Genomic DNA, 11,868 nt, shown 5'->3' with positions numbered 1-11,868 from the left:
TTGAATTGTGTTCCCAGCTCAGTCAAAGGCAAAATTCCATTGATTTCTGTGGGTCTGGAGTTACAACTTACTCATTGGTTACAAAATTCGATTAGAATATTACTACTATTGATTAATTTTGGTCATTTATTAAATTAATTTGTATGGAACTATTTATTTTTCAGTAGACTTGGTTTCTTTACATTGTTGCTTATCATGGGTGCATGATCTTGTTATCAAAAATATTATTTAGCTTGTTTTAATGTGAACTGTGAGAAAATACTATCACTGTTTATGTTCTTTATGCCTATAAACTATGCTGGTGTGAGAGGGTCTCAGCAAAAATATTGGCCTGATTGTACAAAAGACCCTTATTTAAAAAAATATATATCACAGAGTCCTGCAGCAAGTAACCAACAGTGTTTGTGATCTGTGCAATATTGCAAAATGTTGTAAGCCACAAGGAGTTTGCAAGGGAATACTGCTGCTTCTAAAAAGAAGGATGTGAATGAGTTTGACCTCTATGGATTACAAAAGAAATATTAACTTTCACCAAAAAGGTGATATTTAGGATGAACAGAGAGCTATGTTTATTCTCTGAAATAAGGGATATTTTTCATACATTCCAGCTTACCTTCCTCTGCTGAATAAATTCTTCATGCAACCTTCCATTAAACCTACAGTAAATCAATCCCTTAGTGAATGTTTTTCTTTTAAACCATTATTATCTTGTCCTTTATTCACTGTTATCCCCTCTTTCCCAGGCAGGAAAAAAAAAAAAAAAACAGCTGCTTAACTCCCCTCTCCTTCACGATAGGCCGGAATGTCATGTCAGAGTGGAACTTTAAGCCCTTTGCTACTGTTTTACACATAGAATGCAACCCAAAGCAAAGCCACAGAACCCAAAAGCTATTCCAAGTTACTATAAAATAATATTAAACATTCACCTTTCCATGCATTAAAATCGTCCATGCTGCAGCGTTAACCACAGCAGTGCCCACTGGGGGTAACTGCAGCTCCAAAAGGCAGCCCCAACAGCAGCAGTTACAGGGCAGAAGGCAAAGGCAGCTTTCTAGCTGCCCTTTTGTGCAGAAGCTGAAATCCATCCAGACAGACTGAATGCTTCGAAAATAGGAAAAGGCAGGAGGCATCTAGACGTACTGACTTTTGGAGTATGAGCTTTCAGTCTTCCTGTGCAAATGCTGGCTGTGAGTGGAGTAGTGGGTTGGTGCAGAGTATCCGTAGCTTCTGGTTTTCTCACAGCAGCGGCAAAAGCAACAGAATATGGCTCCGGCAGCAATGAGGCAGAAGGCAGCTACCCAGCCCAGGTAGAGGGCCTCTCCAAGCTCCCTTTTCTGTGCAACGTTGACCATAGGGTTGTAGAACTCGCTGATGATGGTGTTGGCAACCCAGCAGACTGGAATGAGCTCGACTGCACCAGAGAGGATGAAGAGGAGCCCAGCCGTCAGAATAATGTAGCCCTTGGCTTGCCAGCTGCTCTGCACGCACCGTGTGCACTTCATCCCAATAATGGCAACCATGAAAGCGAGGAAGGAGAGCACTGACCCAGCACACATCAGCCCTCTGGATGCCTGCAGGTCCGGTGAGAGGGCCAGCACGGAGTCATAGACCTTGCACTGCATCCTGATGTTGGCTTGCCTGATGCAGTGCATCCACAGGCCTTCCCAAATGGTCTCAAACACGATGATGTTGTTCTCGATGAAGGCAGACACCCTCCACTGAGGCATGCCCGTGACAGCAAACGTCCCGATCATGCCAATGCCACCAACAAGCAGCCCAGCAATCTGCAAAGCACCACCGACCATGTTGCCTTTGCAAGGTGAGCACACCTCAGCAGGTTCCCTGAGCCAGGTGCACACTGCTGGCAAAAAAATGAGCAACTTTTTCTGAAAGTCGCTGTCCCCTGTGCAAAGAAAGTTTCAGAGTCAGTCTGCACAACTTTAAATCAGCTTAAATCTGGCACACACTACCTGGGACTTGGCTGCGCCTTCATCGCCTTTATAATTCCCCTGCCACCACTGACTCAAAGAGGCAAACTGAGCAATCAAGTGGAACAACTTTCCAAAGCAAGAGAAAGGACAGGGTGTGTGTAAACCAGCAAGATCCACTTAGGATAAATGTACCTTCTGAGGAAAATGCTTTGCATTGAAGTCGCTTATTTAAAAAATAAAAAAAAAAGAAAGCCCTACCCTTAACTCTAGCTATTGTCTACAGGTTTGCCTGTGCTAAGGAAATGGACTGGTCTCAGCAGGGAGACTTAGGTGTGCACTGGTGCGGTTACTGAAGCTGTTGCACTGAACAAGCAAGAATATTCTGCCTCTGCTCGGCTCAGTGGCAAATTGCCAGGAGGAAAGCAGAGCCGTGCTCCCTGCCACAGGGCCTCTGCTCCCAAAAGTACTTTTGTTCTGAAGCTTGAAGGAGAGTACTGCAGTGACAGGATCAAGGAACAAAGCAAATCAAAAGGATAAATATAAAGTAACTCTGAATGTGAAACTGTTCTGCAGGGGATAATCAAAGCTGTAAAAGACCATTTAAGAGGTAGAAAGGAACAGTAAGAGACCTCAATCCTGCTAATACCTGTACACATATATAGCTTTATACATTTCTGTTGCTCTACCGAGTGTTATGGGAATAGGCAGGCTTCTGGAGATATCCACATGCTTAAATGATTGCACAATCAGGTCTACAGAATGGTGATTTAAGCTATGCAGCAAATTGTTCTCCTGTGCAAAAGTGAACCCAGCAATTACCCTATGATGGAGTCTAGTGCAATGGAAAGCATTGGCTCTCCAAGTAAAGACCTATTAGAGCTATCCATGTACAAACAAATACTTCAGAAAAACATCATTTTAATAAAAAAAAAAATTTAAACATAATAATTATGGAAAGAAGGTGAACTGTTCATTCAAGAGTTCTTGTGTGATGTGACCGGCAGACAATCCTGGAAAATGTCAGGTGAAGAAATTTGGGACACTCCGAGCAACAGAAACCACAGTCAAAAATCTAGAAAAAAAACCCAGGCATGTAACAGTGGATTCTTTTTACAAATTCATATAGCTATGAATGTATGCATGAAATATTCAGCCTGATCTCTGCATGTGCCTTAACATGGCAAATAAAAAATTAGGCATAAACTAGGATTTTTTATTATAAAGTAGTACTCCATATGTTAAGATAAGAACTAATTTGTTACACTCTAAAAGATCAATTTAAGATATAATTAGCTAGATATTGAAATACTAGTCTCCTGCTATTCATTTGAACTTTCTTGCCTCTATTTCTTTTCTTACTATTTATATATCTTCAAAAACAGAAAGTAAATGTGAAAAAATAGAGCAGTGCAGTGCTAAATATGCCAGCTTGTTCGCATATCAAAGATAGAGAAAAGATAAAAGTCCCACTTACATGTAATATTTTATGCTCCCTAAGTGTGTTTCTGTGTGTGTATGTGCGTAAAACTATGGTTAGGAGGCAAGGGAAAGTAAGAAGCACTCTACAGATCTTTCCATATTCAGTTTGGCTTTCATATCCACCTGCTTTTCCAACCTCTGCAGTAGGCTGCTGCTTATAAAGACATGCTAAAATGATGAAGGCAGGTAACCTCTCTTTCTGTTTCTGGTCCCTTGAGCCCTGATTGTGGCCAGGCAACTTTCCATTGTGCCCTTTTGGTTTTGTTTATATCTCTGAAATCAAACCTGCTGTCTGCATGCCTTTTCTAACCCAAAGGCACTGTGAGCCTTGCCCTGAAAAGTGCAGTTAGTCTGATGGCAGCTCCGAAAGCATTTTAAGGGATGAGAAGCCAAGCAGAAGTCTGTTTTTTCGGGTTTGCTCCTACTGCTGTGGTGCTCAGCGGTATCTGGTCCCACTGCAACTACACTGCCTGCTCTGCAGTTCTCCTGCCACGCATTTGCATTTGCAGTTTTGGCTCCTGCTTGCCATCAGTCAGCCTCCCCTGGCAGTTCGGGCCCCTTTTGCCGTGTCTGTGAGCAAGGCAAGGGAGGGGCCCTATAGCTTCCTGAGTGAGGGACCATGACTGCCGTGTGAGCTGAAGGCCCCTGTCATTTTTGACTGCCCCTGGGCTTTACACTCTGGAGCCCCACGCCCCGGCGCCCTGCTGTGCTCCTTGCCTCTGCCGGCCTGCGTGCACAGGGGAGCGGGCAGTACCTTCCTCCCAAAAGTGAGGCGCGCTGCAGGTGCAAGGGCACCGGGGGGTGATAGCTCGCCTCCTGCTGCAACCCCTGGTCTCCTGTGAAGGGTGTCATTTTCTGGCCAGCAATACAGGATGACTTGATTCTGTTGGCCAGAATGTATACATTCCCAACGCATTCATTTGGAGAGGTCACACAAACTCTTACTGTATTGACGTAGGAACCGTATAGACTGCTATAGCATGAGAGAGTCTGGATCTGTGTAACTGAAATCACAATTTGCTGCTTTGCATGCTGCAAACTAGTCCTGTCATACAGACCCATAAGCGATGGGGGTCTGGGTACAGGACTTTGGGAAAATCGAGCAGGGAAAACTTCTTGGATGACCAGATTCATAGAATCACGGAATAATTCAAGTTAGAAGGAGCCTCTGGATGTCATCTAATCCAACCCATGCTTGAAGCTGTGCCCTTCAAACTTGCGAGGCTAAGAATCCAATCAAGGTCCATTTCAGTCATCAAAAAAAGTCCTGAAGATTTCTTGGGGGAAGAAGGTGGACAAATCTTGTTCCCCGAAGGGTGAGACAAGGAGAATTTTGAGGAGAGGCTATAAATGCACAGTATTTCTCTGCTAAAATGGATTTTGCATATTAAATATATAATAATGTAATTATCATTGCATGACTTTGCAGCCCCATGGTTGCCACTTAAACAGCAAAGAAAAAGCTACCAGCCTATAGCAGAACAAATAAACAAGCACTTTAATAACATATCAGTAAGTAAACACAAGCGTGATACAAGCAGCAGGACTGATTTTTCTTAGAGACTACTGACGTTCTAATTTACAGGACATGGAAAATAATTAGCTGAGCAAATATAATTTTACCACATTATTGATTAATTTACAAAACCATTAAAGCTCCCATATAAATTCATGGTAAGATTGTGTCTGCGCCGAGGATTCAGTATTTGCACATTCTTAGAAGGATTAAATTTTAGTGTCTTATCTTGCTTAAAACCATTTCCAGAAGGAAATGTGGGGAAATCTTATTTAGCGTTATGGATTGCATCTGCTTGTTTACAATTAAAACACAGGAAGGGGGCAAGTCAAGAATCTCATTATTCGTTCTTCTCTGTATTCAAACATGCCATTTCCTGACAGGGAAATATCAGAAGTACCTGTGACTAATTAATCATATTTCACTGTTGGCCACAGGATCCTATTATTTTTTTATAAAACAAATATGCACATACATAATATAACCATTTTTTGTTTCTCTTCTCTTCTCTTCTCTTCTCTTCTCTTGTCTTCTCTTCTCTTCTCTTCTCTTCTCTTGTCTTCTCTTCTCTTCTCTTCTCTTCTCTTCTCTTCTCTTCTCTTCTCTTCTCTTCTCTTCTTTTTCTTTTCCCACTATGTTAAGGAATTAATATCCTTAAAGTCAGTGTCAAGCTTTTCTGTATGACCTGTGTATTTTCCTGCTCGGTGTTCCCAGCTCTGCCCTCCTCCCCTTTCTCCTCTGCAGAGCTGGTGAGTAAGTCAGCTGCAGGCACCCGTTGTTCTGTATTCTTGGTGAATAATGTGGACCTAAAGCGACTACAGCACTGCCTGAGCAGAAAATACGTAACATTTCAGGACTAGGCTTGGTTGATCTGTCTGTTAGCTTCAAGCAGGACCTTACGTTCAGGACATTTTGCTTCCCTGTCTCTTTGACACTTTGGTAGCACCTTTCTCCAATGAATCCCCTTGTGTGAGAGCAAGAAAGGATTTCTCACCCTTCTTACATGGCTTTTCTTCTGAATGCTGCTCGCAGTTTGGGGAGGAGGTGAAGTGAGGAGATACCCCTGTGATTAGCTCAGCTTCCACTTAGCACCATTTCTCACAGCTTCTCTGGGAACCCACTGTTCCCCAGCGGGGCAGGACAGCCCCCAAGTCCCTGTCATGACCCATTTTCAGCCACCAAAGGTGTTTTGGAATAAAATACACCAGGAAAATATGTTTTAAGCGTAATGTCCTTCCTCTTCCTGAGCATATAGCATTTTTTAATTCCAGAGTTGTGAAGTGCTAACAGCAATCACTGATGCTGAGGGGGAGGTGGGGAGAGGGGGAAGAAGTGGTTGCTCAACACCTCCAAAAATCTCACCCTGCATCAGTAGCACATTGAAAAGAGTCCTGATTATTGATGCTCTTATGGAAAAACAGAGGAGTGTTGATGTCAGGCAAGTTGTTCAGCATTTTCTTTCTTGGAAGGCTATTATTACTGTGTCAGTGGATGTGCACTGCTGTATGGATCGCCCCAGGTATACCTTAACCTGGCACTTATTTTTCTCCAAGATCTTTTACCTAATGCAGCAGAACATGAAAAGCCAGTTCAACATATCTATTGTAAGCAGAAAGAGTCACATATACATACATTCATAATCAGCTTCACTGTAGAGCCACTTCTCTTCAATTGAGGTAGCTTTTACTCCTGTACCTTCTCTCTCCATCACTTACCTCTAACAAGACACCATCGTCTAGATGACAAAAGGGACAATGACAGAAGTACAAAAAATAATAATCCTTGGCTAGTAAATTAACAGCATTGCGGAAAATCTTTTTGCCTAATATCCCAAATAACTTTACACATTTGCTTCTCTTGCTCCCCACGCTTTAAATCCCATATATAAAATACATGACAATGTGATGATGTTCCCCTTGGATTAACATGCGGTGCAGAAATTTCAATTTCCCTGCTTTTAACGTCTGTTTGTTTTGTGAAGTGTTAATGCAGAAAATTTGCCTAACTTGGAACAGGGACACAGAGTTCAAAAAGAGGATTTCTGAACATACCCAGTGACGAAAGAGTGTCAGAGGCAACAACTTCCTATGCTATCTGCCTCTGTACACCTTTAGAGACAGCTGAAACCTCATGAAGAGCTGGATGCAAAGAACTGACCTATTATGTTGCTGAACCTTCATAAGAATTAATAGCAGACGATGCTATGCTAAAGGAAGGGATGGAAAGCTATCCACTCGGCAGCTTGAAAAATGGACTAGATAAAGTTCATAGGCAGATGTCAGGGAATCATTCTGCACCAGGACAGATTCACCCTGAGGAGGCTATAGGGCATTTCTGGCCCCAGACTCTAGCATTTGGTGTGCGAGTTCTCCCTGTGAGACAGAAAGGGTCATACCGGGAAGCTGACTTCTGACTTCGGATACCTAGCTTACGCTCACTGAAACCCATCGCCCCTCTGCTGTGAAATGAGTAGGAACATGAAGTGTTTTTTATAAAGTCGCTTTTTTCTTCACACAGAAAGAGATATGATCACTAATATGAAGGTCTGAGATGAATATATTTCTTCATTGTTTTAGAAAAAGTTCCGTGATTGTTGTGTTGGAAAGAAAATTGAAATCCCAGTTTACCCCATTCAAGTGGTTGCCTCAGTAGCATTCTCAAGCATCTCCTGCAATTAGCCTACAATTTACAGATGCCAGACCTTCTTTAAAATGAAATGTTGCCTAAGCTGATTTGATTAAAAGTTTTACATCTCCGGACAAAACCTATCATTTGTGGCATTTCTGCTCCAACCCAGTTGAAGCATCACCATATTACATTTAATTTTCTGTTCTAAAAGTTCCCCAGGCTTTTATTTTTAGCATTCCTAACATTCTTGCTGTGAAGGGCTGCCCACCCTGAATCATAAGACTTTCACAAGTGTGACATGATAGTTCTTTAAAGATAAAAACAACTGGCCAATGCTTGTCTTCTGTTATACCCCAGGTGCCTCAATGACTGTGGCAGGAATTCACAGGTGGAAATGAGAGCAAAACTTCAGTTTTGCCTGCTTGCCTAGAACCTCTATTAAGAGTTTAGCAGAGAAAATGCTCAGAGGAGATAAGGATTGTTTTCAATTCAATTAATAATGTTTAATCTTTTGGTGTAATAGGATCATTGTGGTGATAATGTATATATTGTAGAAACAGTCTGGCATTTTTGAGGCATAACAGTAAACTTGCAGTTATTTGTAGTAACCTAAGGGGAAGGAATGAAAGGGGACTCAGACAAGCAAAGCCACAAATTCAAAATGTATGCTGTGTGAAGTTAGAACAAGACTGAAGGGAGAGTGTTGTTTCTTTAGCACAGCAGTTAATCTGCAACCCACAGAATGGGCACATACATGCTTTAGAGGTAACGCTGTGGTGTCAAGACCTTACAGAAATACAAACAGCGTGTATTTTCTGCTTCTGGCTTTCTGTCTTCTGGATAGGCTTCCCCACTCTTTTTCTTGACTTTCCTTTTTTATTCTTGATAGAAAAAATCCAGGCTTGTATCCCGGAAGTTCTCTAACATGCTTTTGCCTCTGCAATAGCTTACCTGGCTTTAGCACTAATGGATTTTTGTGGATGAGCAAAATAACATCTTCAAAACCAGATCATCACAGCCTGGCATGATTTCTGGAAAAACAACAGACAAATGAGTAACACAATAAATATCCTCAAGCAGGCCAAAAGAAGCTCTAGAGTTTTAGTCTTTGCATGGCAATCGCTGTAACGTGATACACTTTTTGTGCCAGAAGCCAGCAGCTGGCAGGTTTTCAGAGTGCTCCCACAAACCTTTCGAAGCACAGCCTGGCACTGCTGGCGTCGCTGCTCCTCTCAGCAGCTGTGCCTGAGCTCTCTTCGGCCTCGGATGCAGCAGCATCGACTTATATCCAAACCTTACCTCTTCTTATGTGTTAAGCCCACCCAGATGCCAGGCAGTGCTCTAGTGTTAATAAGCCCTTCCCCTCCCTATTCAGTCTCCACAGTGTGTTTTTGACAGTAGGAAAGACGACATAAATATGCAAGCTGTTTTACAAAGAAAGCCCCTTGAGCCTGCAATAACATTGCAGAGCACGGAGTCCACTGCTATGAAGTGTGTGCTAGTCGCAATCTTTCACTGGCCACGTCTCATAAATCACCCTGAACTCCGGGACGAGAGGGATGACAGAGGCAACTGCTGTTTGCAAACATTTTTCGCTCACTGCCTACCCTGGCCAGGGTCCCACGTTCCAGGGGCAGGAAGGAAGGAGCTGCTGTTTCCACACACAGGGACTCATCACCTGCAAAAATAAAAGGGCAGCAACCATTTGCTTTCTTTTATGTGAATGCAACACAGTCAGGAAATAATCCAGCTCAGGAATCCAGGCTTAGGTACTTTGAGAGCACAGCTAGGGGTGCTTTGAGTGCTGGCCTAGGGGAACAAACTTGGACTCATATTCTAAATACTCTTTATATGTGGGTGCAATCCCTCCCGAAGGCACTTTGCAAAGTTCAAAGGGGACAAAGCTTTCTCCTTGTAAACATCATAATTGTCAGTGGTGCTCTAGAAAAAGGCATCTAAAGCAGGTGCATATAACTAGGAAGCCTTTAAAAACTGGAGGAAGGATCAAAATATCATATAAAGGGGGATTTCAATGTTTTCTCCTTTAGCCACTTCTTTTCCAATCTGATTGGGAAGCCATATGTCCTAGTTTGCTTCTGGGTTAAAACTTTCTCCTTTATTGCAAATTCTCCTTGTTTGTTGACTTTCCACTGCTGCATCCATTAGTAACATGGGCCAGGGGTAGACAATATTCTTACAGACCAGGTACCAGGTTTTCCTATGGTGGACCCCTCCCGAATCCTGTAGGAGGTCCACTCGTGGAGTAGCAGCAACACCAGCCCACTTATAATGCCAAAACTCTTCAAGATCAAGGCAAAGTGTTCCAGCTGCAATGTTATTCACAGATCAATATGCTATTAAATTAGTTGGGGTGCTGCACAATAAATCTTTACAAATTTACCATGAAATACCTACATGACTAAATGAAACAAGCTCTCGGTGAAACAGATGAGTGGAGGCAAGAAAAAGGAAGAACTTTCTTGACATTTCATTATTATTCATAGTATTTAACCAAACATACAAGAAATTTTCTGAAAGATGTTTTAGCCAAAGTGATCACCATATTCAAAGCAAGGTTGTTTGCTCACCAAAAGGCATAAAAGAAAAAAAAAAAAAAAGATGTAGTTTGGGGCTAGCAGAACAGCTGAAAACAAAGACAGAGAAGAGAAGGAAAAGAAGGCATCTGAGGAGGCTGAAGTGTGCTGGGTTGTTAGTTTTTTCACTTGAACCACAGCAGGAAATCATTAGCTTCCAGGGAGCTCCCCTCTTGGGAATTGCTTACAAGCCCTGGCTCCTTGGGAGATGCGGCTCCTTGGATTTCCATTCTTACCCGTCCAAACTCTTTTCTCTTTCTGAGAAAACTGCAGGTACATACCCAAACTGTCATTCACCTCACTCATGCTTCAGTATACAGCTGTTGCCCCCATATCCCGCATATGTGCACTGACTGCTCGATGTTGAGAGCTTCCCACCTGTCCCATTCCCTGATCTGGCTGCTCTCTGTGTACCAAGGTGGAAAGGACACTCTGCCTGGGGCGAGAGTCGCTGCCCAAATTTGTCTTTGTTTCCTCTTGGTGTGAGTCAGACCTGTGATATTACAGAGCATCTATGAACAGCACTTTAGCAATGCAGAATGTGTCTGCACATTTGGTGATGGTTTTTATATTTGTTTGCAGCCTTCCCAACTGTGTCTTTTAGATCACCACCTTCCCCCAGATTTGTGCTAAAAGCTTATGCCAGCAAACTCACATTTGAATTTGGTCTATTAAAATGTAAACCATCAGATGGCACATGTTCAGCTGGCACAATGCACTCTTACTTTCATGAAAGTGCTGAACAAAAATACTTTTCAGAGATATAGCAATCATCCTGAAACATTATCAGTGCTATGACACTGCACCTCCTCTGATAAGTTAAATTTATCCTCATTGGGAAAATGTTAAATTTTCTCCAATGTTTCTTTGTTCGGCTCTGTGACCTGTTCTGCCGGAGTGTGAGATTGGGATGCACACATGGGACGTGAGAAGAGTTGGGTGCAATTTTTTCAAGGACAATATTTTTCAATCCAAGCAGGGTTTGGCTTTTAACAACAACATATGCTGCAGCAAATGTTCTTTTCTGTCAATGTAATTCATTATCAGATGAAATTTCCAAATGAAATATTTAAACAATGACAGAAATTCTAAATATTTAATTTAGAAGTCTCACCAGTGAAAGTAAGTTAAAAAAGAAGCTGTTAAATAAAAAGCCACCATTTTTCTCCATGTGATTTATTTAAAAAGCCAAAACTTTTCTCTCTGCACAGAGAAGTATTGTTGAATTTAATTTTATATGAAAATTCCCATGAAAAACAAAAAAATAAACTTTTTAAAGGGAAGTAATTTAAAAAATATATTTCTCCATCTATTTCCCAGAGATACTTATCCTTTTTTCAGAGGTAAGCAATTTGCCACACACAGTGCTTTCCCCCTTCTCACACATACACACACACACACACACACACGTTTTTTCCTTTAGAAAGGCAGCCTATAAGAGCTGCTGTCTCTTGGTTATGTCTGCTAAAGGAAAAGGAAAGCAGTAACACAGTGCCACAGCCATGTCTCTGCCTTGCGCAGCAGATCTGACTGAGAAAGCAACTGCCTTAGGCCTGAAACTATGGACCATTTGTCTAATTCTGAGCCTCCAGTAGGTGTATGCATCTCCTGGGCTATAAGTAGAAGAAAAAAAAAAAAGGAGCATTAATCTGTGCCCTGCCCCTAGCACAGGGCAATGGAGAAGTCACAGACTGAGCCTTTGCTTGGTTTCAGCCACCCA

The 11,868-nt window shown here is 42.2% G+C and overlaps 1 protein-coding gene across 1 annotated transcript; it reads right to left on the bottom strand.

Annotated features, from left to right (window-relative positions):
• Window positions 1–1,130: 1,130 nt before the first annotated feature.
• LOC127026758 (claudin-8-like) lies at window positions 1,131–1,805 on the bottom strand. Its single transcript, XM_050912071.1, has one exon. The coding sequence runs from the start codon at window positions 1,803–1,805 to the stop codon at window positions 1,131–1,133; it is 675 nt and encodes a 224-aa protein (XP_050768028.1).
• Between the last annotated feature and the right edge of the window lie 10,063 nt (window positions 1,806–11,868).

Source organism: Gymnogyps californianus, chromosome 1 (genome assembly GCF_018139145.2).
Source record: "Gymnogyps californianus isolate 813 chromosome 1, ASM1813914v2, whole genome shotgun sequence".
NCBI lineage: Eukaryota > Metazoa > Chordata > Aves > Accipitriformes > Cathartidae > Gymnogyps > Gymnogyps californianus.
The sequence above is the reverse complement of the archived record's forward strand: the minus strand, read 5'-3'. Positions and strand labels throughout refer to the sequence as shown.